The 25430-nt window shown below is 44.2% G+C and overlaps 1 protein-coding gene across 1 annotated transcript in view; it reads left to right on the top strand.

Moving 5' to 3' along the window:
• The first annotated feature begins 247 nt into the window (after positions 1 to 247).
• Positions 248 to 25430, top strand: part of LOC119399628 (2-Hydroxyacid oxidase 1) — a 135130-nt gene continuing 109947 nt past the window's right edge. Inside the window, exons 1-3 of the mRNA XM_049417798.1 lie at positions 248 to 488; positions 15958 to 16077; positions 16939 to 17116. Of these exons, the coding sequence (XP_049273755.1) occupies positions 15996 to 16077; positions 16939 to 17116 (260 nt within the window). The 5' untranslated portion in view covers positions 248 to 488; positions 15958 to 15995. The remainder of the gene's footprint in view (positions 489 to 15957; positions 16078 to 16938; positions 17117 to 25430) is intronic.

Genomic DNA, 25430 nt, shown 5'->3' with positions numbered 1-25430 from the left:
GCTTTCGACATATATGCGATGACCAACGACCGTTTTGAGTGGAACATAGTTTTCTCTCTAGCATATATGCTTACTGCACGCGCCCGTCAGTTGTGACATCGCAGGCAGTACATGGCCTGAAACGCCGGAGGCATAAATCAGGCGCCTCCGACGGCGTAAACTGCACTGATAGCATTTCTTTCCTAGAAAGGAGGTAGCGCATCACGTCTGCGGTCAGACCTGTCCATAATGAGCCGACCGACGCTTCAGCGCGACGGCTAAGTTGTCCTCTTGTTCTTTGCGGCATTGCACAACGCACTCAACGCGCGAACCACTGGCGGATGCGGCGACCAGCGGCGCCGCACACGCCTGAGGTGAAGGCTTCCGTTCAGCTACTCAAGGCCACGTTTTCCTGTGACCGTGTAACAGAACGCGCGTGCACAACACTCTCTTCTGAACCGCCGCCGACAGGGCAGTGGTCTACGAAGGTCACGGCAGCATCGCTAGTGGTAAGTGGGAGCGCTTTTCCTACGCGCGCTTGTTGATTATACGGTTCACGCTCGTTTTGATTTCTCTCTGAGATATGGATTTTGAGTCGTGTGCATTGCGCAATTCACATTTGAAAGCGACTGCATTCGATCAAAAGTCAATCAGGTTTCTGACCGCGTTTGTCGCTACACCATGTTCTCCTTTCGTTTGCACAAATCAGCGTCTCTTCCGAACTGCTAACTAGCATCATCATCGATATGTTTCTTTAAGTGTATATCTTGAGGCACGGAAAGTCTGGATTTATTATAATTAAGAAAGTTATCTCGTTAGCAGAAGAGATAAAATAGGCAGTTTATTATCAGCTTGGTTCAGGCATCCGCACCGTTTAGTTCGAGAGTAACTTCTTCCAAAACGAGATTTATTTTACGGCTTCCTCAGCACCGGAACTTTTCTTTTTTGTTTTGGTAACACATTTTCATTTTATATGCCCTTTTGCCAATTTTAAAATAATTTTTAGTTGCCCTTGAAACAGTATTCAAGAAAAATATATATGTGTTTCCCGGTAAGCTGACGCCACGACTTCAGCAGGGGTTTGTTCATTCGGAGCCTAAAAACAAACGAACAATTCTCAGATCTATTTACTATAAAGAAACAGAATTGTAGCGTGATGCACCGATCTATGTGGACACGTGTATAAAGATTGCTTGTTTAGAGTTAATATCGCAGTACCCTTGCTTATGTGCTAAAACAGAGGCACATAAGCAACAGAGTTGTACGTAACGCGTTACAAGTAATCAATTCCACGTTGTTGTGATTTTGTATAATAATCCGTTACTGTTTCGAAACTGCAACATTCTGGGTAATTAAGTTACATTTTCTTGTAATTGATTACCGGCAATCAATTACTTATTTTTCCAAAATCAAGTTGTAGCCAGTCTTCTACAGCAGTTCTCGCCCCGAAAAAATTGCGACCGCTCTGTTAGGGCCCCCCGTCCTGTCAGAAGCGGGGTCCCTACAGAGCCTATTTTTTCACGTTTTCCTTGGCCTGACCTGCAACGACTTATGCGAGCGCCGGCACCAGCGAATCGCGACGCTTCATACAGGACATGGACACTAGCATCGAAGCACTTCGCAACTACGAGCTGGTGCGCAAGGTGTTCCTACGTTATAATACAGCCCTTCCCTCCAGCGCTTGCACTGGGAGAGTGCTCAGTGTAGCAGCTGACCTCTTAACGAGGAAACGTGAAAGAATGAGCGACGACAACTCTGAAAAACAGCTCGTGTTCAAAGTTAACAACGTGTAACGCTTCATCAAAAAAGCCACGGTAAGCCTGCTCTCTACCATGCAAGCCGCGGTAGTTTGTTGTAGTTTCATTGAACTTGTGTTATGGTGCTATGGCAAGAAAATTTTGCAGGGAATTAAGTAACGCAAAAGTAAGCGATTGCATTCCTGTAATTGCTCAGTTACTTTTCTGGGGCTGTAATTGATCGCTGTAAGCAATTACATTTGGAAGGAAGTCATTGTGATTGCAATTGGTTACATATTTACTGTAACGTGTGCAAATCCGATAACAACATTCCGAAACGTGTCAGTACGTGAAAACGGGCATGTTAATTGCACGTTAAAGACAAGAATTTCTTTTATACGGTACGAAGGCAACCACCTTACTAAAGTTAGGGTTTGGCTATTCTCACTTGCATGGCTTGTTTGTTCCTATTATTCAAAATTTTCAATAGTTAAATGACATTAGAATTTTAAACACTTATAATATACAGCACTGCTTTTAGAGGAGCGCTAATACAAAAATTTTCCATCTTCCTTTTTCTGTTGCAATAAGTAGCTAACGACCCACTTATCACGGCTTGATAGCTCGTGTGCTGGAGCGCGCGAAGGTTAATTATTTTGGTGAGAGTTCTATGGCACTCAGGCGCCCTTTCGTTTTCCGACAGCGCCGAGTGAAACGGAACTCGGAGTGGTTTTCATGTAAACATAGTTGGCTACGGGAGCACGCAAAACCGCGTGCACATGAGCACCGCGTTGGCAACTCCTTTAAACGAAGGCTTCGTAGGTGCAGCTATAATCCCCTCTGAGACATTGTAAATATGCGGTACCCCACAAAATGCACTGCCGAGGCGAGGCATCAGACTTTCTGCTCCTTTGCAAGTCTGCCCCTTCACTTGAAAATGTATGCTAGGAGACAGCGTTCGAAAGGGTCATGGCAAACAACACAAACTCGTGACGCAGGTGGCTCTTGGTTGTTAACAAGAAAAACAAAGGCACGTTTCGCGTGCAGTGGCGCGACACGCACTTTACAAAATTTATTTTAAATAGGTTCTGGGCTATATTATCCGTTGATAGTTCGTAGATGGTGCGTATGTGTCCACACAAATCCATCCCACAGGTTATCCTTGAGCATACGCGCTAATATAGGTCATGTAATAATAATAATATCTGGGATTTAGCGTCCCAAAACCACGATATGATTATGAGAGACGTCGTAGTGGAGGGCTCCGGAAATTTCGACCACCTGGGGTTCTTCAACGTCCACCTAAATCTAAGTACACGGGCTTCATTTTCGGCTGCATCGAAAATGCAGCCGCCGCGGCCGGGATTCGATCCCGCAACCTTCGGCTCAGCAGTCGAGTGCCATAACCACTAGATCACCGTGGCGGGGCAATATAGGTCACGTATTCCGTCTTTCTCGCAGGTAACGATAAACGTGATCTACATTAAGAGGACAACCTTTTGTGATTGTTCAGTTCTAATCTTTAAGGGCCTAACTATCCTTGATTGATACCGCGGTGAACGCGCGTAACATGTATACGGAGGGCGCACCTGTTTCCTCTGTATAAACAAACCGTTATTCACAAGTGTAAAGCGCACATAAAATATAGAGCCCCCGGAGTGTCCATAAAGCACATGTGACTCCTGGATCAATAAAGCTTGTAAATGGATGTCTCGATTGCTTTTCTTATGTCGCATTCAGTCACAGATTATGTCGGACAGTTTCGACATATCAGAGTGACTGATTTTCAGTAAAATACCATGGAGACACATAAGAAGAAAGGATTGTTGGATTTTCCTTTTCAGACCTTTCACTAAAGCCTCGTAAGCCTCGTTCTTGAAAAGCGATTACTTATTGGGGAAATTTGTTTTACATAAGTTCATAAAATGCATTATGATTTTGAGGTACCGCTTACTCAGAAAACATCTAAACGTCAAGCATTTTAAACTGTTTCACAGACTCAAAACGAAGCCATAGCTAAAGTAAGTTTTTAGCAGCTGCTCTTGGTCGAGCCTATCATTTCTGGGATCCGTAGTAACGCTTGTGGGCATCATAAACGGGTATGCGCCACACAAATTGGGTTAATCCCCCTACTCACCATATATCCAATAAAAATGAAGGCAACAGTTAGTCTGACAAACGGGTTTGTGAAACAGAAATCTGTGTGGCCTATCAGAAGACTATCATCATCATAAACGCATATGTGCCGGAGAAATTGGGTAAATTCTGCTACACACAACTTCCACTAAAAAGAAAGAAGGCGACACTTAGCCAGCCCAACAAATGGTGCGCGCGCTACCACAGTCACAGCACTGTCACGTGATATGTTATGGTTATAAAAGGTGGTGGCTGTACCTACTACCTCAAGGTTTAAAAAGAGTGTTTATAGAGAGAAGAGGTGCAACATATCGGAGCATCTTAACCGAAGGCTTCTTGTAAACCTGTGTATGAGAGTGGTATGGTCAAGATGTATAAAACTATACTACCACCTTACAGCTTAACAAGAGTTTAATGAAGAGCAGTGATACAACATATATGAAAGATTTGAAATACCTAGAAATGCGTTAGCCTGGCGAAGGGAACGCCACCAGCTTTGCTGTTATTGGTGTCCGCGAAGCGGAGCTGGTTCAGATCAGATCAAATAACTTTATTGAGTGCCCTGCAAATTGGTGGGATGGGCCTGGATCCCGCCTAGGCTTCGGCCAGGGATTGCTGGCCCTTGGCGGCTTCCTCGGCTCGCTGGACGGCCCAGAATCGCAGTGTTGAGAACATCACGCATACGCAGCCGTCTCTGACGCCTCAATGAAAAAAAAATCAAATTTTATGGTCTTAGCGCAGGAGTTTCCGAACAAAATTATGTTAGTACTAAAAAACCCTCACTAAACAATGCTGCACTTGAAGATCGCTAAGAAAGCGTAGACGCGCATACTGTCGCTTACTCTGAACCATGCTGAGACTGACTGAACGCTGTCTTAGCTCACCAGCCATGTTATTTACATTTACTGTTAATGAAAGCTGAACATATATCATCACACGTTGACATACCAGGACAAATGTCAATGTGTTTAGATCTCCGTGGTGTAAAAAAAGATCGGCGGAGCTGGTTGAATTCTTTTTATTCGAAGTTTTATTTTATTTCATTTCTTCTCCTGCTCCTATCCACTTCTCGTCTCTTCTCCTCCTCCTTTTCTTCCTCAGACGCGTTGCTAGGTGGCGCACGATGACGTCATCACTGAGCGAAGTTTTTCTGCAAACACCTCCGGCTTAAACAGCTTCGGTGTTTAAGAAAACTTAACTGACTTCCTGCAATGATGCGCGTCAGCAGTTCTTGGGCTTCCACGCTGGGACTGGGAGGCCAAGCCTGTCGGCCGCGTCGTGGGCTTTCTGGGCTACCCAAAGATGGTCGACCAGGCATGGGCTGCGAAGTGGAGCCTCCCACTTGGCCGAGGCAGCATTCAGGTTAATGCTCGTGCACATGGCCTCACACTTTCAGAGCATGTGTTCGAGTGTAGCGCTGTTTCCGTTACATCTGGGCCACGTGGCATTGGAATAAATGTCCGGATAATGACGTGCAGCGAGTGCGGGTGGGGATATATATGTCAGTAACAGCCTTAATATGAGCTTGTGGTCTGTTGAGTTTAAGGTCTGGAGGCGGGTATACCTTTCTCGACGGCAAAAGCGTTTAGTAATCCTCGTCGTGCCCGGTGCGTGTGTCCCATTCTCCGGCGCCTCAGGTCGCTCTGGGCTTGAAAACTAACTAACCCACTGGGGTCGTCGGCTAGTTAGTTTTTGCGGAAATCGGACCGACGAAATTTGGTTTCGCCTAGCCTACATTCAGCTTCACTATAAAAGGCAAATAAAATGCAATAAAATACATTTTGCGGCATACATCAGCAGGGGAAGAAGGAAGAGCAGTGCGTACTTTCAGGGAATATTATATGCCTTCTCCACCCCCAAGACATCAGTGTAATCAGATGTTGACACGAAATTTCCAGACATGTTTCGGGCTTTTTCTTCAGGCCGGTGTGGAAGTATGGTTAGGTGTGTACATTTCCGCTCACGCTCTAAACCTCGCATTGACCTACGGCATATTCAGCAAGCAAACATCACTGCGGTTTCAAAAGCGAATTGTCATCGTACCTACGAGGTGTTCGTGGCGACCTGCTTCCATATGTTACATTACCAGCGCTCAAATTTGGTGTACCTATGTCTCGTTGTGTCGCCATAGGGAGGCCCAGCAAACTTCTGCATGTTCAGACAGGTGAGGACGAGATGACAGTCTTGAAAATAACCTTGAATGGAAACGTATACGCACTGCTGCATAACATTTGTACGCACTACGACAGATTATCGTAATTAATGTGGGCTCTGACAGATTTCAGCAGTTCGATGTGCTTAGATTCGGCTTTGTTAGAAGTTCACTTATGACTACATTTAGAACATACACGGTCTTATCAGATAACACATCATATCGGGAAAGATTTGTGCGTTCCTTTTGAAATAATACCTGTCACTTATCGGAATTACTGCAATTAAATGCTCTTCTATGCCCTTTGTTGCTGCCGCATAATAGCCACCTTCGTATTTGCTCCATAAAAATCAAAATATCTAGCTATTGACAAGCTTAATAGCAGAAGCAGTTTGTGGTAATTTAGAACAAATAGACATGACTTTTCTCTCATTTGCTTTCTTTTTTTTTTGGGGGGGGGGGGGGTTAACATACGAAAACCACGATATGATTATGAGGGACGTGTAGTAGAGGGCTTGGGTGCTTTACGTGCACCTGTGTCCAAGTACACGGGCCTCAGACATTTCCACCTCCATCGAAAATGCGCCCGCCGCGGCCGGAAATCGATCCCGCGGCCTTCGGGTCAGCAGTCCAGCACCATAACCACTAGACCATCGTGACGGGTCGCTAAATTCCTTCAGGTTTTAAAAATGTACGGCATATGTAATATACCGACTCTGTACGCTAGAACAATAAACGAGATAAGTTTGTAATAACGGGAAATCAATAGAGAAGTACATCTTTCTTTTGTTACGATGATTATTTCAAAGATTCCGTTTGAAGTAACTCGATTGGGCGTAAAGCAAACGACCTATTCTCCGGTCATTTTGCTAACACCAAGAGTATTCGTTCGTCATTTCCACTCTTAAGTACTTGAAACTCTCATCATGCCTCAAATGTAGACAAGCACACGTCATATCCATGCCTGATTGTCGCACATCTTGGCCTTGTCTAGGCAATCGAAAAAGAGCCTTCTCGGTGTTATAATAACTTTCACGAAATTTATACACCACATGGGGAAATTAGTCACATTGCACCTGAACTTAACTTCATCAGGATCATTTGCGCTTTTGACAAAATACTGAATTCCCTTACAAGTATTGTATCTCAACCAAAAGATTTACTACGTTCACAATGTCGATTATATGCAGTAGAGACGGCAAGAGTATCAGTATCCTTTATTGAGCAGACATCCCAGGATGACAAACGAAATCGCTATTATCACTTGAAGGAACGTGTGGTGAGTTATGCAGATATTCTTTCAATGCCGGAAGAAACCCGTCAGCCCTTCCTGCTTTGTGTCTTCAATCTACGCGTACCCAGTCAAGCCCTATAGCATCTCTTCCCTGTCGCTTTGCACATCATCGGTCGTTTGCCAACACCTGCTTCAGGAAACAGGCGCGCCGCCATAGCTGCCGCTTCCGCGAAGGAAGCTCAATGAAATGACAGGATAGCCGGCAACCGACTTCGCGGTCTTTAAGCAAAGCTTTTAGAACTCACCGATTTCGGTGCCGGCGTCGTTGCGAAATGCCCGGATCCGGCTAACATAGAGGAATCCGGCCCTCGACTGTGCGCTGCTCACGTATTTGTATGTACCAATTTTCAATAATGGATGCTCCCTCTATCGTGGGCTCTAGGCGATCAACCGTTTCTCATATGACAATGTGATATCTTTTTCGAGGTCACTTGTCATTTCACGTTGCGGCATTTCATTGTAGCCTCGATATGAACGCAGGACTGTCGTTGTTGCCTGTAGCAACTGAAGCGTGTGTGGCGCTGCTAAGCACGTGGATGAATGTGGAATTCCCATCATGGGGGAAGGAAACAGTTAGGAGAAAGCATTGCGCTATGTGAAAGAAAGAAAGAAAGAAAGAAAGAAAGAAGAAAGAAGGAAGGAAGGAAGGAAGGAAGGAAGGAAGGAAGAAGGAAGGAAGGAAGGAGGAGGAAGGAAGGAAGGAAAGGAAGGAAACGTTGTACGTTAGGCATGCTTACTCGAAGTTTTTGCTTGCTCCCATTTTTGACGATAAGACAAGGCGCTCCTGACTTTCTTTTTTTTACTTAACGTCTCCTATCTCAACTGCAGATCGACGAAGACCGTACGTTCTTCTAAAGTCATTAACTACACTCTGCGATGCTGCTCCAGGCAGCGTAAGCTCACCCATTTCGAGCCACCCACACACAAACGGGCTCACGCAGCTCCTGAACCGGGCCCTGACAGACACGCTTTCCAAATAGATATCAGCTGCACAATTGCGGCTACGACCATGAATTGCCATACGGGTCATTCGCGTATAATTACTCCCGCCAAGAACGCACTGGGTACTTACCGTTTGACATCTTTTTTGGACGTTGATGAACATTTCGGTGTGATGCGTTTCTCATTTATTTGCGGGTTCATGTGTCTTACTTGTCACATATACTGAGTGTCCGTCCGCGTGTAGCCGGCTTGCCTGTCATGAACGTGATGGCGGTAATTAAGAATGCTTTGGCGGATATGATCTATTCTTTAAACCGAATACGTAAGATCCCTGAATTCTGTGCAATATATGATCGTTGCGAATTATACGTTGTGTTCCTGACTTTTAGAAATAACATTTCTGAAAGGCACTGTAAACGGTTGGAAATTATTCGTCGACAAGTCCACTAATATTATTGCTTGAGTAGAACGAGTAAACTTCAGTAAATAACTCTGTAGCTGAATATTTACCTGTCCTAAACACATATTGCAATGTTCTTACTAACACTTTTCCAACACGAATTGCATTCAGTAGGTGTTGGCTATAATATTATCCACTGCGTTATCTCATGACGATCTGAACGACAATGGGCGGAAATCTCACATTATGAAATGGATGGCATTTTTAAGAGATCGGCATAACTTCAACTGCTTTCCAATCACAGGCAATTGTTAACATTGTACTGCGAACCACTATTATTAGATTAAATTTAGCAATAAGTTTGGCATATTGGTGAAAAATGTATTTCGTAAACTGTCGGGAATAGAATTCTGTGTTCGCGGTTGATAACATCACGAGCAAACTGTGCTAGTAAACAGAATGAAAAATTATTGCTTGAAATACCCCATATTGAAGGCGCACCAGGGTCTTGGCACACCACCTCGCTGTATACTTACCTGGCTATATATATCTAATCTATCTGTGCTTATCACACTTTAACCTGCAGATAAATTATCTGATCACATAGCATTATTTAGAACACTTATTCAACGCACTTGTACCAGTTGAGCTAGCTACATTAATTACACATTATATACTTTAGCGCACATCTTTTCGTACGATGCCTGGCGCTTCTGCCTGAGATAAGATCTACGGGGTGTTTGTGAAGTCAATACTTAGTTGTAACATTGATTAGCCCAGAAATCAAACAAGCAAGCAAATGCTTAATGGCCATTGAATACCTATTAGGTTGTACCATTTGGTGGCTACATTACATTTCGACGTATGCACCCGCATTTTTCCGTACACTACCTGAATCTTTAAAAATAGGCTCCATGGCTCTTCGTAGCATCCAAATTGCGACATCTGCAAGCACCTCGCGGATCGTGTGTTCAGGACTATTAAGCTCTCTTGGTTTTCAGCTTATAACTTGATCCTTAGGTTATCCCCAAGCTTAGCACGTCACGATAGTTGGAGCGCCTGTGCCTCTTGTGGGCCCTAAAGCAGTACAGGAAGCTGTATGGAAGAATAAAAAAAACCTTCTGGTAGTGGACATCCCGAGTAAGGCGCAGGAAAAGCTGCGACTTGATATCCATGTGTTCCCATGTTTTGGGTGCGTAGTGCTCGAGCAAATCATAGACCAACATGGCCGCCATAATGTTTATATAGTCACATATCCCCATTTCCAAGTTCATTTCTATATAGCTATTAGTCAAAATTATTCTCCTCATATACACTACTCTTACCGCTGAAGCGTCGTAACATAAATCGACAGGATGCCCGATCACAGACTTATATGCGATAAGACATGCGCATATGTGTTTCGCCTTTGTCCCCGATATCTCTCGATCAATCATTTTCGGGCCGTTCCAACATCGTCTGTCCTTCACGTGAAATCATAAAACCTTGGAATTTCACCACGCGAACTTGACTTCAGTTCACTACACAGTTCACGAATATGACGAAATAAAATTTTAAAGTGTCGCTGAACGTCCGGTGGGGCGAGCTATTCCGGCATTATTGGAATACGGCTGCCCGTCGATTGCTCTTGCACAGGCTGCTCTTGGTTGCGCAGGATAATGCATTTTGTTCAATCTTTTTCTGTTTAGTTCTCGATACTGCGGGTCTTTTGAAATGAAAAGTAGAAGGCAGCATTGTGCATTCACTAAAACGAAACTATTGAATAATTGAGCCGTCGCCGGTAGGTCAACCGTTTGTCGCATAGGCTGGAAAAGATAAACTTCTCTGTACTGCGCGCAAGTCGTTATCGGCGAAGGACAAGCTTGCTAACGGCTTTGAGCAAGCATAGTGGTCAATTTATCAGCTGCACTGCAGATGTAAATAACTGGTCATGTGTTAACCATCTTAGCAGTTTCTTTTCTTGGTCAACTTCCGAGCGCATTCGGTGCCTTTCTCGTACGGGTGGGTAACTTCGCCAAACCGGCAGGTACCTCAGCATCAGGTTGAATAATTATTTGAACTGCAAAAAAGCGACTGCGTTGAAACATATGGCAATGTATGTAGAAAACCACAAATAGCATGGTCAATGCACACGAAAGTTCGATAAAGCAACTGTTTTACATGTGCACCAAGGTCAAACGACAGAAGTGGTTTGACGTTTTTCGGAGAGTCCTGACTTGCCACGTTTAAGACTTTCTTTAAAGAGGTAGTCGATGGTTTGACGATGAATCATGTGGTCGGGAAAGGCATGATGAAAAAGCGAACAGAATAACGCCGACCAAAATGAAAAGGCTTAAAATACTAAAAAACTACGTTTCGGCTTCGGAGCCTTGTTCCCATAAAAGTGGCATTTTTTACTTTTTTTAGTACGTGGCCGAGACACCTGGCGTACGCTAGGTGGAGTTTGCCATCATTCCTATTCAGCGTTTTTTTTTTTTTTTCGTAGCCTGGATAAGAAGAGATTCGAGATATTAACGCAAACACCAGTTACTTTCCTTTGCCACTTATGGTACTTTTATGTATATTAGGCCACGTTTATGTGAACAAGGCTTCCGTACGGAAGCCGAAGTCGACTTACGTACGTCCGTAGGAAGCCGACTTCCGTACGGAAGTCGTTTTTAGTGTTTTAGACGTCTTCGTTTAGGTCCTCGTTTATTCTTTTTGTTTTTTCATCTTTAAAGAGGCACGTCAACTCTCTTTCGAGATCATCGCACTCTCCTACTAGAGGTCATGACATCTACATGAGAGTTACCTTCTTAATGACAGTCATATACGTGGCAAGTCAGGACACTCTGAAAGAAGTCAGAGGACTGTTTTTTTTTTCTCGGAGTATAGAAGTACACGAGGTGGAAAAAAAAAGGACTAGGTATGCTTGCAACTCATTTCACATCCGTTCATGATACAGAAGTGGCTTTTACAGATTCGACATAACATGTAACATAGTTTTGAAGGGTGCGTGTAACACCAAAATTTTTCTGCCTTTTCTACGGGCTCTGAATGATGGCGTATCACCAGCCTGATCTGAGGCACTTTCTCCTGTTTTGAAATCTATAACGTGTATCCATCCGTCGGCTCCCTTCTTGATCTTTGACGCGTTTAATATTATTCGAAATCTGATATATCAGCTGAGCATGCATCGCTCCGCCGTAGCCTCTAACCAACCACTGCAAGCTTTTATGCACCAATGCACCATTGTTTCATGAGTTAGCTCGTGAAAAGAACAATCAGTATTTTCGCAAGTACCTATCATGTTCAACCTGTGTGTGTTCGGGTAATTATGAGCAAATATTTAGAAACTGCTTATAAGCTAACGACATGGACACTTAGGAAAGAGATGGGTATTCGAAAACCTATTTTATGAAGATTTTTGAGTAAATTCTAACACAAGCATTGCGTGAGGTAAATGCCTGCCGCTGCTGAAAACTTTTGCGACCCTAGTACCTACTGAAGGGTTTAGCGATTTCCCAGCTGCAGACACAAACCTACGCCAGCCTCACCATCAACCATCCTGTTTACTATATCATCAAAACAAAACAATGATGGGAGAGACCACAGGACACAGCCCGTATTTTCCCGGATCAATGATCGCTGCACTTGCCAAAAACGCACAGCTGGATTCGGCGCTTTACCCCCCGTCCTATCGTTCGCCTGCTTCGCAGTCAGCAGTTGTTACCGTTGACGTGCGTATTTGGAAATTGCTTTGTCTACATTCAGGTGAGAGATTTACACCGCTCCTCTGGGTCATTTGAAATAACTCCCAATATTGATCAACTTGTTATCTGTGATGCATAAAACAGTGGGTGGGCTCAGCCGCTGAGTGTGAAAAGCCTCAGTGCGGCTGGCCAGTCGCCGGTACAGCCAGTGTTTGGAATAACGTTAAAAGAAGAAAAAGAACGCTAAAAAAGGGCAGGTGGAATGTACTCCTTTGGGTGCTCGAAATATCAGAACAATTGATACTTTTTGAAATTGTTGAGCTGTCTGAGAGAGTCTGCTTATAAATAATTCCCGCTTGTCCGCAGCGTCTGAGACTACCTGCCGACGTCACCATTGTTGTAATCTAGTGGAATTTATTGTCTTGTCTTTGCCGCGTCATGATCGTGCCATAGCAAGCCGTGATTAAGGGGACCGCCGTGCTTTGCCCGTACTATTATTGGTGTTCGTCACATCCGTATCACATCACACCAAATTAGCTGCGCTGTCGCTAACTTTACCACTGTTCCCTACGAACTGATTATGAACTGAGCAACCATTTTCACGCAGTTAGGTATTGCAGCTTTTTATTCATATGATGTGAGGAGCTGTGGGCGCACAAGTAGACGCCTGCTCCTCCTTGGCCCTTGAAGAGATCGGGCATACAACACATAAATTTTTCGTGATGACGCAAGGAACAACAGAAAAGGTGATTAAAACGGTCAAACAGCGTTCCCGCCGTAAAACGAGGTCATGGGTAAAAAATCCACACACATTTCAATCAACGCTTTGGCAGTAACACAGGAACCCAAATGACGCGTCGCACACACAACAGACAAGCTAAGTAACACAATGATAGTGTAAAAATGTCCAAAATGCAAATAATGATGTGCCTAAAATGTATTTGGTAATCATGGAGATGAATCCTCACATGTGGCCAACATAACAAGCAGCACGTCATAAGGACCATGACATACTCATAACTAGTGACCATAAAGTAATAGGAAGTCTGAATATATACCTGTACTTAGGCGCTATAGAACGGAACCAGATTCAAGAAATATAGCCGAAATAAATGACAATAATACATTAAACAATGTACTTACTAGAAAGCTCAGAAATACAAAACGTGAAACTGATATTTCTTTGTGAGTGTCTTTGTACATTACTCCGAATGGCGAAAAACTTCTAATCACGCTATAATCGTTATTGTAATCATTGTTTTGGTGCCAGTTGGTGAGAATTGTATGATCTGAGATTATTTTTTGTACTATGTAAGGATTACTGCTGCGTAGTCTTGTAATATGTGAAGTATACCTACATGTTTCACATAGAATGTTCGATTAGCACGTACACCCGCCCACACAAGGTTTCCGAACACGGGCTCCACTGAAAATGCGAATTTCTGTTCTGTTGGTGCACGGCGATTCTAACCTAGTGGGTAGCTGTCTAGGTCGCAGGTACTACTACAGGCTGGAACATTGATTTGGAGGCTATGTTGTCAGACAAAGCGCGAATATAGCTTTCTCAGAAATTTCACGTTCCGCAAACTTTTGGGTGCGGGGGTATGTTCACTTACACTTGCGTAATGACATTGATTGTCACATCCTCCCCCAATGTAATGCCAAAACAAGGCCCAGAGAGTAAATAAATTAAAAAAGGAACTCCATCAGCGTTACCTTTGTCATAGTGAGTCATCGCTCTTCTTGTATTCGAAGTAGCGAATGATGCGCGTGGTGCTCCTTCATATCTCGTGAAGGTACCATTCCAAGGTTCAACGAGAACCTATACGGGCAAAGAAAAGGCACTGACTTCTAATTTAACGGGAATTCTTAAAACGAAGGGTAGCGTCCATTCAATAAATATTAGCTACCGGCGATAGCAGCAATACCCTGGAATGTACTGTGTTCCATATCCAGAATAAACAAAACAGCTTGTTCACTTTTAGTTCTGGCTGCGAACAGCATATTAGCAGAGTACAATTAGAATGATATGCTACTAGATCTTCAACCACCCAGCAACCAAACAAGTACTTACTGATTTCCTGAGCTACCTGCAAAAAAAATTTCTCTCCAGCTCATCAAAAGGGCTGCTTACAGACTATGCTTTCGTTTCCCATGTTCCTGTGTAAAGTCTGAATTTAACGGTTTCAAAACAACGTCGCGTCTATAAAAAAGATTGGGCTTCACATGGTTAAAAAATAGTCGAGTTGCTACTAAAATAATAAATGCCACAAAACAGGTTATCACCACAGCTGCAAAAAAAAAAAACAAAAAAAAAACGAATAAATGGTAGAAAAACTAAGCTCATCTTCAAAACTTTTCTTCAAAGTTGAATTTTCGCTTTGTCTTTAGATGTGGCTCCTACCGACTATTGGGGATGGTGGCACGGGGAGTTGCCAGTTCCGCTTATAATAAGCGGACTTGGGCTTCTTTTCTCGCCGAGTCGCTTGTAGAATTTTCCAGTCGCTTGTCGCGTTTTTTTGGGCTTATTTTCATTTTTCTAGCGGATATAGTTATTTTAGTGATCACCACGTTCCCCAATAGCTCGTTTGTCGTTCACTAATAGCACGTTTGTCGATAACTTTCTCTAGTTGAGTGTTGAAGTGAAACATACGTTGGGGGAGTAAGCAAGTGAAGTTAAGCATGCACTGGCAAACGTGCATTCAACCTCCATTACCTTGGGGACATTATTAAAAGTAAATATGTACTTTCCCGCAGTTGCGCATATTTTCGCTGCACAAAATAATTAAGCTGATTTTTTCAATCTCCTTCGTATTTGAGGACTATTTTTATTATATTTAAAAATATTTTCGAGAATGAGAAAATTTAATAAACATCCGCTTCTTTTGGGCTTCTTTTGTGATGATTATTTGCTTGTTAGCAACCCTCTAAAACAGAAGAAAGACGAAAAGAATAGTCGCACTTTTTTATAATACGCTTTATAGGTACAGTGGGTAACCTACGCTGTGATACACGAGTGACTAGCACATTAAATGAATTAATATCTGCTTGATAATTCCGGAACCTTATACTGCCACAGCTGTGCAGCTCTCTCATCATGCACGTTTACTTTAGTATAGGCCCGGGACAACTGCACAGCTGCTGCAGTGTGCTAGGAGGTAAGTGAATATGTATTAAGGTATTTTTTTTACTTTGACCGTGCGTGCAAAGTATACATTTGAATTGACAGGTTCTATAGTCTAATTCCGTGCCTTTTGTTTTAAAAAATGCACGAGCCGTAGCTCTTTTAATGCCTTTAACAGCGAGAAGTTTGTTCGTTGATCAAATGCAGAGCGGCGTTCGAGTCGGTGCTCTTACCGTAGTGAACGTTTGCAATACCGGACGACGTTTTGTAATTGTGAAAGAATCTCGCTTACAGCTTATGGTTGGAAAAGCGTTCAAACGCCTCAGTGAAGGCCATACTTGTCTAAAAAGTTAGTGTAGGAGCACAGCACGGTATAGCATAGCGCTGTTTTGTGGAACAGGCCTCATAAACACTCTAATAATGCAGAATACGTGCTGACAATATTCCTGCACTCCGCCACCTTCTTTAGTTTGATTACTTCGCTTCCTGCTTTTTTTCTTAGAGCCTGTGCGACGCTATCAACATCACGCCTAGGGTGGTATGCATGGTTCAAGAAACATGTTGCACGACGTTTCAAATCGTGTTGTCATACTTCTACTCGTTGCCCTCAGCCTATCACAAGGTGAGTGCACAGGCTCGTGGATTTGAAAGAATAAGTTCACTGGTTTCTTCTATAAGGGTTTAGTACTGATATATGCCGTTGCTCTATGCAGGCAGCACCTAGTGATCAATCAAACGTCTGCAGCAGAAAGATACCATTAACAACCGTTAAAAATGGTGCACTCTCGTTTCTATACATCATAACCTCATAATGATTATAACCTCATAGAAACCTATTCAGGTCTGTGGTGATTATTGTGCCTCATAAAAATAGTACATACTGGTTTATATGCAGATAAATATACATACTTCATACAAGAGCTGCTGTTGGAAATAGAGTAATAAACATCAGAAATGCATCATCAATGCTGGGGGTTACCGTAAAGATAAAAAAAACATAGCATAGAAAAGACAAACTATTCTCGCATGCATTAAGACAATATTCCACAACGAAATATTTTCAATTCAATGAGGGCACAAATAAACGCCCAGGTAGAGGGTTGAAAAACAACCGAAAGTCGCTAAAGTAATTCAACGAACTTGGTTGGTTGAACTACTCGCTCGAGCACAGAATCCATGAGGTGTGTGTAATGAGACACGGGGATGAAACATCTATTGCTTAGCAGCCTGACATATTTGCGAAATTGTGCTTTAGAGTGTTCGTATACATCTACAGCTTTTTTACTACACGTGAGATACTACGGAGTGTGTGCCACAAGTATTGCCAGTAAGCGACCCATGGACTAGCCTTAGCTGCATTGCTGAAATGTTAGTTGACATTTGTGGCTGCACAAAATTTCTTCTCTTTATTTGTAGTATGTGAAACAAACAGCTTTATGAATGTTCCGCGACAAAAAACGCTGAACAAACATAATTATTGCAGTAAACATCAAGTGTGTCAACGCAAAGCCCAGGCAAGAGGAGCAAGATGACACAGTCGTTACCATAGACGACATTCAGCGCTTAGGCGAGGCCCGCCTGGATGATGCCACCAGAAGCTACATCGCCAGCGGAGCAGATCGGGAGCAGACCCTGAAAGAAAACACCGCTGCGTTCTCAAGGTGCCTGTCGAAAAAACTAAAAAAATCACATTCATAGTACGCCTCCACCAATGCGGCTATTATTTAACTTAGATAATCATATGCGTAGGATAATTGAAGAATTCAGATAATAAGTCCAAAACCATTCACAAGTGAGTAGTTGGTGAATATAGTGAAGCCTGTATTTATCCTATATTAAACACCTGGCAATGTGAAGTCTGCAAGATAGAAACAAACATTACTCACTCCTGCTGGTGTGGCTTGGAAGAAAATACGTATCTGTATTCCTCAAAACTCTTCAGAGGAATCCTGCATCTGTAGAGAAAAGTTCGCAAATATTATATATTATTGTATATCGCTTGTCATGGTAAAGCAACAGTGTTTGTGCGAGGCGAACCACCCTAGAATGTTTGATTCATTCTACGCAGGCTCCGCTTCAGGCCAAGGTCCCTTGTGGACGTATCGAAGATTCACACGGCCACTACAGTGTTAGGCCGAAGAATATCCTTTCCTGTTGGCTTCTCCCCTTCCGCTGCACATATGATTGCACACGCTGACGGAGAGTTTGGTACTGCACAAGGTGAGTGCACTACGATGGCTCATTGTCTTAATGGGCAATTGTGAAAAAAAATTCCAGACAGTGACTATGCTGCGGATATCGCGACTATCACCGCATTTAAAGAGCAACAGAACAACTTGCAACTTTCGAAGGAGTTTAAGTGGAAGGGGAAACAATACCGCCACCTGAGACGCTGATGTTGGCAGTATAGGCGAAATTTCAGCAGATATTTTCTCTAACAGGTGGTACCTTTTTCGTGTGCGGCTAAACTGTATTCTAGGCTTGTTTTACAGCGAAAGCTGTTATGAGATCATTTCACCGGCCGTTTTTGGCGCCGTAGTTGTCCGCCGCCGCCGCCGCCGGTGTCCGTAACCAGTATCGCTCGAAATAAGAAAAAAAACGAAATAAGAAAAAAATTCCAGGATGGAACGAGGTTCGAACCTGGGCCCTCTGCGTGGGAGCCCAGTATTCAACCTCTGAGCCATACCGGTGCTTGAAACTGCCTTGCAAAAAGGTCCTGTACAGGCTTCATGTCGGGAAGGAACCACATTAGCATATGCAATATAGCGTGGTAGAAGAGTAAAATAAGCACCAAGCGTCGCACAACGCGAATTCTGTAACCAGGCGTCACACAATGCGAATTGCGCAACGAGTAGGTTATTGAATGCTTCCAACCCATGACAAAGGGCTCAGCCATAATTCTTCATCGTCATCAGGCACAACATCAACAAAGTGCGCATAATGCCTTACATGCGTTTAGCAGGTACCAACGCTCTCCGTAGAATGACGAAAAATGGCACAGTGCCTGCTGCCCTACTTCTAAAAATTACAATGATTTATAGCGTAGTGGGTTCCTCGCAAGTGCACTTGTATTATTTGCCAAGGAAGCCCATAAGCGCATGATCCACTTCTTCGGGGTCTCAGTAAAATTACAATGATTTATAGCGTAGTGGGTTCCTCGCAAGTGCGCTTGTATTGGTTGCCAAGGAAGCCCATAAGCGCATGATTCATTTCCTCGGGGTCTCAGAAAAGTTCTTCGCCCCCCCCCCCCCGTCTCTCTCCCAGGTCAACGTATGTTATACAGCATGACGGGAGAGGGAAATAGCGACCGGGCGTCACCCAATGCAAATTATATAACTGGTGGGCCGTTTAAAGATACCAACCCATTACAAAGGGCTGAGGCATAATTCTTCATCGTCATCAGTCGTCGCGTCAACAAAGTGCACATAATGCCTTACAGACGTGTACTTGGTGCCTCGCTTCTCCGCAGAATGAAGAATAATGGCTTCCCAACTGCACAAAAATTGTGATTTATAGCGTAGTGGGTACCTTTCTAGTGTACTTGTATTGTAGCCCCAAGAGAGCTTAACGGGCTCCAGAAACGCTGCTCTTCCAGCTTTCGCTGTGGCTGTGCTGCGGTTTCAGCGCAGGCCTGGCGTTTTTTTTCTTTTCGCGATGTCGCTGCTGGGGTTGCTCTTGACAGAAATGGTTGCCGAGCCTACTGCCCATCTTAATCCAACCCCCAGAAACTCAAATGCTTTAAGCTTGGTAAAACTGCTCTTTGTGGCTTCAAGAATTTAGCTACAAACAGCTCATGCCGTAGAAAATTTTTGTACTTGCCTCCTACTGTGTGTTACTAAAGGTTTACCGCTATTACCGCTATTACCGTACCACAGTGATAATACAGCACAACGATGACAGGAACCATACGTCAGACACTCTATTTATAATTGCGGAGAGAGAATACTTTGTTGGGTATTGATACTCTGCAGCATGCATGAATCAGGAGAAAGGAAACAAAAGTGGAGATTGTTCCAGCAGCCAGCATTTTACTTTCGAAAATGCCCTGCCGCCCGGTTTAAAAGAAGGCAGGAGTTAGGGTAAGATGTAAGCTCGTGATGAAAAATTCGCAAACAGGGAATGTTCTGGAGCTGACATTTCGATAAGCAGTTTCGTTTTTTTTTTTTCAAAGCTGTCTTCTTTAAGGCTGAAATTTGAAGAAGACAGCCTTGAAGAAGACAAGTCCGTTTGTCGAAACGTCGGCTCCAGCACACCCCCTCTTTACGAACTTCTTTTTGTTTTGTTTTTATTTTATCTCACTCTCTCTCTGTCCCCTTTCCAACCCCTATATCCCCACCCCTGTGCAGGGAAGCAAACCGGTCACTCGCACCAGGTTAACCTCCCTGCCTCTCCCATTTTCATCTATTTCTCTCTCTCTCATCACAGTTTGCAGGTTGCATTTTACCGGTGTATACAGCAGGAAAGCAAATGCTATGTGGCATCAGTTGTCAGACCTTGTCGTCCACATCCAACCCCGCGTTAGAGAAAACACTGCTTCGCGGTGCGCCTCCGGCCCCCTTCACTATTTTACCAGCATACTACTGACAGTGAAGGGGTAACAGTTGGGAATAGAGTTGGGAGTAAAAGCTACCCTATGAACACGCACGTGCACACACCCAGAGGAGAGAAGACGCGGACACACAAGCACGCGCTTGTGTGCCCGTGTCTCGCCCAAAAAGAAGTCTTGGTGAAGATTCTACTCACAGTGCAAGGGTAATACTAGACTGGCACTGGTGCACTCACCTCCTAAACAACCCGCGTTATAAAACGATGTTACTATCACGAACAAAGCGTTATTTGCTGTCAGAAGTTGTACCGTGAAAGTTGGACATGCGGAAATTTAGACTACCGCTTCTTGGTGCACCATGGGCGCTCTCACTGTGTTGCCAGCGTCAATAGAGCGAGTGTCAGGGCTGTGGACAAGCTTAGCTAGTGGGTCCACCGTCGATAAGTGTTTCAAACTACATGACGGCACTTTCAAACTGAGCAGTAGCAAAGAAAAAAAAATTCACAATGCAGCAATACTCGAAACAAACACATGCTAGGGATGAGAAACGTACATATGACCTCCCAGTCGTGAGCGCAGTGCTTTCCCGGTGACCCACGAAATATGGAGGTGACGAGTATAGGCTATGAATAATTTATTAATTACCGGTTGCAAAGTATCTCTCACGTGACTTCAGTCAGCTACTTATGGCAAACTGCTGACATCATATACACTACCTAAAGAAGTTGACCGCAAGTCAAATGTAAGCTAAAGACCAGACTTGCAAGCTTTAATACAATTTGTTCATGCTTTCAGGATAACAGATGCGTGTTATCTTTTATGTCCGGGCATAGCTGAACGTGGGAGATGGCAATTTAGTCAGCGCTAAACATCGCGTCCTGTAAAAAAAAAAAACGCCATTTTGGTTATATACGCGCAGTATAGCATTATAGCGTAAATTCAATGCGATATTATACGAATTCCTGATTGCACTGCGATACAGGCAGTAGAAGTGTTAATCAGTAAAACTGCTCCAATGAAAGATTAGAAGGCGTCGCAGGACAAAAGATCCAGAAGCCAGTCCATTGCGACTTCATATCCTGCAGCGGCTCGGGACGCGGGCACCGTGATGATTGTGAGTGCCATGAGCACAGCATCGCTTGAAGATATCAGAGCCAGTGCACCAGACTGCCTTCTATGGCAGCAGATGTACATCTTCAGAAACCACTCCCTGACCGAGTCCATGATCAGGAGGGCGGAGTATCAAGGCTTTGGTGCCATTGTGGTCACCGTGGACTCACCGTAGCTGGGCAGGCTGTAAGCCTCAGCAAGAACATGTTCGTCCTTCCTCAAGGCCTCAGGTGAGACCTTTCTGTGCGACGTCAAAAGGTGAAACTTTTCGTACGAATATGTTTCCTGATTCCTTGTACAATAATATGTGAAGCGTCAAGAGCGCTCCAATCAGAAGATGCTAGAAATAGTTCTAGTAGAGGTGTACTGACCTAAGGGACTCATTTATTAGGCATGTGTAGCTGATGAAGCTGCGAAACTAAAGTGGAGAACCTCTTCTGCTAGGAGAAAAAGCAAGTCTAGGTGCTGCGTTATCTCAACGTGTAGAGCGGAGCTAAAGCCTAGGATAGTGAGAGTGCTACGGGTTTCAGTTAACCTGCACGGCAGTATCCATTTTAGACACTTGTGAAAATAATGCCTAGTAGTGTGGCTAACCGTCTAAAACATAGAGCGTCCGGAATAGTAAACAATGTATTTGGAAATTTCTATCCTTTTCTTTTCTTTTCTTTTCTTTTCTTTTCTTTTCTTTTCAGTGCTCGTGATATTAGAGCCGAGGAAGATTTTCTCCTATTTACGTACTTGTAGATGTACGAGAACTATTATAAGTACCTGCTTACGTGAAATTAATCATGTAGATGAAGTGAAAGTTCTTGTTCTATACACTGCCTGAGGGTTATTTGAGAAGGCAAACCGTTATAGAAGAAAGAGTTTTTATATTGAGAGTCCTTAGGAAATAACTATCGAGCGTGTTGAGAAATTCAGAAAGTTACCATAAATAGCAGATGGAAACTCTATATTCTGAACAAAATTATGTACAAGGGGTGTTCAAATGGAAAGCTACGAAACGTCGTAACAACATGACCGTTAGCATATATGCTACGCCACTATGGGAGAACGTTGCGAGGCATTTAGGAATGCGATTAGAGTCTCCTCCGTGGATCAGAGCATGCGGGGGCGCCCGCATGCGTAGCAGAGAGCAAAGACTCTTATAAAGAGCTCCATCCAGTTGGCATGGCACTGCGTGTGAGGACAGGACGGTGTTCACATTGCAAAATTCGACGGTTGAGCAGTAACGAGGCGTTGTCGGATTTCTGACAGCGGGTGTTAAACCAGCCGCCATTCATCGCCTGCGATTTCCATGTGTTGGGTTCCCTGAAAAAACATCTGGAAGGGAAGCGCTTCAACTCAGACGACGAACCCAAGGACGCTATGAAGGACTGGGTCTTTTCACTGCAACAGGAATTCTGGGAACAAAGAATCCTTCGGGTCGTGCATGAATGGCATCGTTGTGCTCAGGCCTATTGGGTACACTTTGAATAAGGTCTTCATTTATGCCCACAGTGTTGTTTCGTACCTTTTCATTTGAGTAACCCTTGTAATTAAGTTCTAATATCAGCACAAATAAATTATCCACTCAAGAGCATCTTCGCTAAAACTGCAGAATTCCGCTAGTTTATAATAACCTATGCAACGATCAGACAATTAAAGGGGATTCTGCAGGCCATAAAAAAATTCTAATCAAGGCTTATCGGGTTTTCAATCGCTTGGTCGTTTCTTTTCGAAAGTTCCTGCGCGATTACTTGTTCGCGACCTCAACCATGCTCCTATTCTCACATGACAGCCACATGACTGTGTAGCTTCTCATTTACGCCCCAGTTATTATTTCACGTATCCCATCACGGTTCGTGCAGGCGGTTGGAACTGATAATATTTTATTGCAATTTGCCCTGCTGAATGTGTCACTGGTCCAATCCTCGAGTTTCTCATACTTCTTGCAGCTTTTTCGGTAACGCTAGAAGCATTGGCGCATCTCAGTATCTAAAGCGAATATAAGCGTAACCACGCAAATTGTTTTGCTTATATTGGCTATGAATCCTTACCCACTTGCCCAGTTCTCAATCCGGTTCAGGGTCTGAAGATACCATCATTGCTATAGACATCACTGCTATGTGATACAGACAATGATGCTGTCGATGAAATAAGATGGCCGTTATTTTCTGCAGATTTGCGAATCTGGAAGCCTCGGCGCCTGGTAGATCATTCACATTCGATCCTTCCAAGGAAGACTTCATAGGAAACCTGCTCTCACCATCGGCGACGTGGGAGGATTTCCGATGGTTGCGCACCATTACGACACTTCCACTTGTGGCAAAGGGTATCCTGACTGGTAAGGAGGATAACAACCAGCAACTTCCGCGCTGAGGTAGCCTCCGATGTCGGCACGTCATTAGTGGCAGAAAATATTTGCACATAACGTTCCAAGCGTAAGGTGTGTATACCAGTGCGCACACAAACTGAACAACAATATAGATCCCTCAACAAATATATTGCCTGACGGTGGGCTTGCCATCAGTTTCGATTTTTCAAGGTGTTCTGGGATAGAAGCAGACATGTTTTAGGAAAGGAGGTCTTCGTGCGCCCATGCAGTGCGTTTCGTGCATCGGGCCAGCCGGCTGCATTTTACTGTCTTCGAAATCCCTGAGAATTAATGATACCCTGCCTTGCTTTGCAAAAGCAGTGCAATTGACTTCGGCGTCGAAGTTAGCGGCCCGCCGACCGGATACACGAAAGATTTGGCGGGGCTGTTAAAATCCTAATCGGATCCGCTTGCGTCCACGTCGGGGACGAGGGACAATTCTCGTCGGAGCTACAAGCTCCGACGGAAAGATTTCTCAACGTAATTGTAGCAATACCACCGACAAAGAAGAGAACAGCAGTGCGCCTGCGCAACAAAGCGTGCGCGCGAGACTGGAAGTCTCGATCGGCCTGTGCCGTGCGCTTTTGTGACCTTCATTTCATACATTAGATGAAACATTGTAGAGGCAAGCCAGGCTTCTCTCTCAGAGGAAATGCGTTTGTGCGAACAGAGCGATGCCCAGTGCCAACAAAGCAATGTTTTTTTAGCGCAGAGAATGCGATTTTTTTTGGGCTGAGTAATACATGAAGATCGTTTGTGTCTTAGAAATAAACAAATTCCTTTACACGGCTTGTAGTATGTTGATCCACATTGCTTAGCGTTTCATCGTTTAGGGTTTCTAGCGTTCCATTTGTAGCCGGTCGCGACGCGTGGCGCGCATGCTCGTGCTCGACTAGCACGAGCATTTAAAACGACAATAAGCGACGCAAGCAGACGCGTGGAGTTATACATTTTGCTGACCAAGCTCTTCCATTGCTTCAACACCATTGCATCTGATGTGTGAAGTTGAGTTCAGTCAGGGTTGCCAAGGCATCATTACAAACAGACTGCCAGCCGCGGCCTTCTGTTCGGCAAAATGCACTTATTACTGTGGCTCAGCGTCATCACTGTCCTTCCGTTTCATTACGATGCCCTGACCCTGCCGACTACATCACCAGACTGCGAGCTTGATTTCACACGCTTCGTGCCCCTGAACCACGCTACGTGCAACGTACTCTCCATACTCCCACATAGCTGGCGATGTCGGAAGCCACGTCGCCAGCGTCGAGTGCGGAAGCCACTGCAACGTGCTTACAACGATCCAAACCGTGTCATCCATCGCGCGAGCAAGCATTTTACATACTAAAACCTACAGCATGTCTACGCAGTCTATAGCGCTGCATGACCACAATGCATGACCATAGCATGACCACAATGACATTGACACATCACTTGTGCCAGGTGCGGAATGTGTGCCTATTTACATGCGTAATTTTTGAATACCTGTGGCTTACGTTTCCGTTCTCGTGGCGGTAGCCTCGATGACCGCACAACATTACACCGCACCTGTCGACCATCCATAGCAACACGTTTCCGTCACATTTCATAACGCGTGAGCTGGCTGCCGCGCTAGCGAAACGTGACGCACCGGCATTCGCAGACAGCGTCGTCTACTGTGGCGATCTTACCATGACGTCTTGTAGTAGACGTTTCGGACACCATCTTACGGAAACGGTCGATTTCACACTGGTTCGTCTGAAAGCAGTAACCTACCTATTTTTTTTTTAAATCCTTATCTCGCGCAGGCGCGGTGTCTTCAAGGCATTGACAGTCTAGCATATTCCTCGATCTCTACTTTCTTGTTTGAAATCCCACATCCTACATCTGTGGATGGCGAGATTGCTGAGACATCTACACGTGATTTGGCGAAATGCTACAATTAGGAACACGCCCGCCGCGTCTACAAACACCTTAAATGTGTGCT

The sequence above is a fragment of the Rhipicephalus sanguineus genome, chromosome 7, assembly GCF_013339695.2.
Source record: "Rhipicephalus sanguineus isolate Rsan-2018 chromosome 7, BIME_Rsan_1.4, whole genome shotgun sequence".
Classification (NCBI taxonomy): domain Eukaryota; kingdom Metazoa; phylum Arthropoda; class Arachnida; order Ixodida; family Ixodidae; genus Rhipicephalus; species Rhipicephalus sanguineus.
This window is presented reverse-complemented; position numbering and strand designations above follow the sequence as displayed.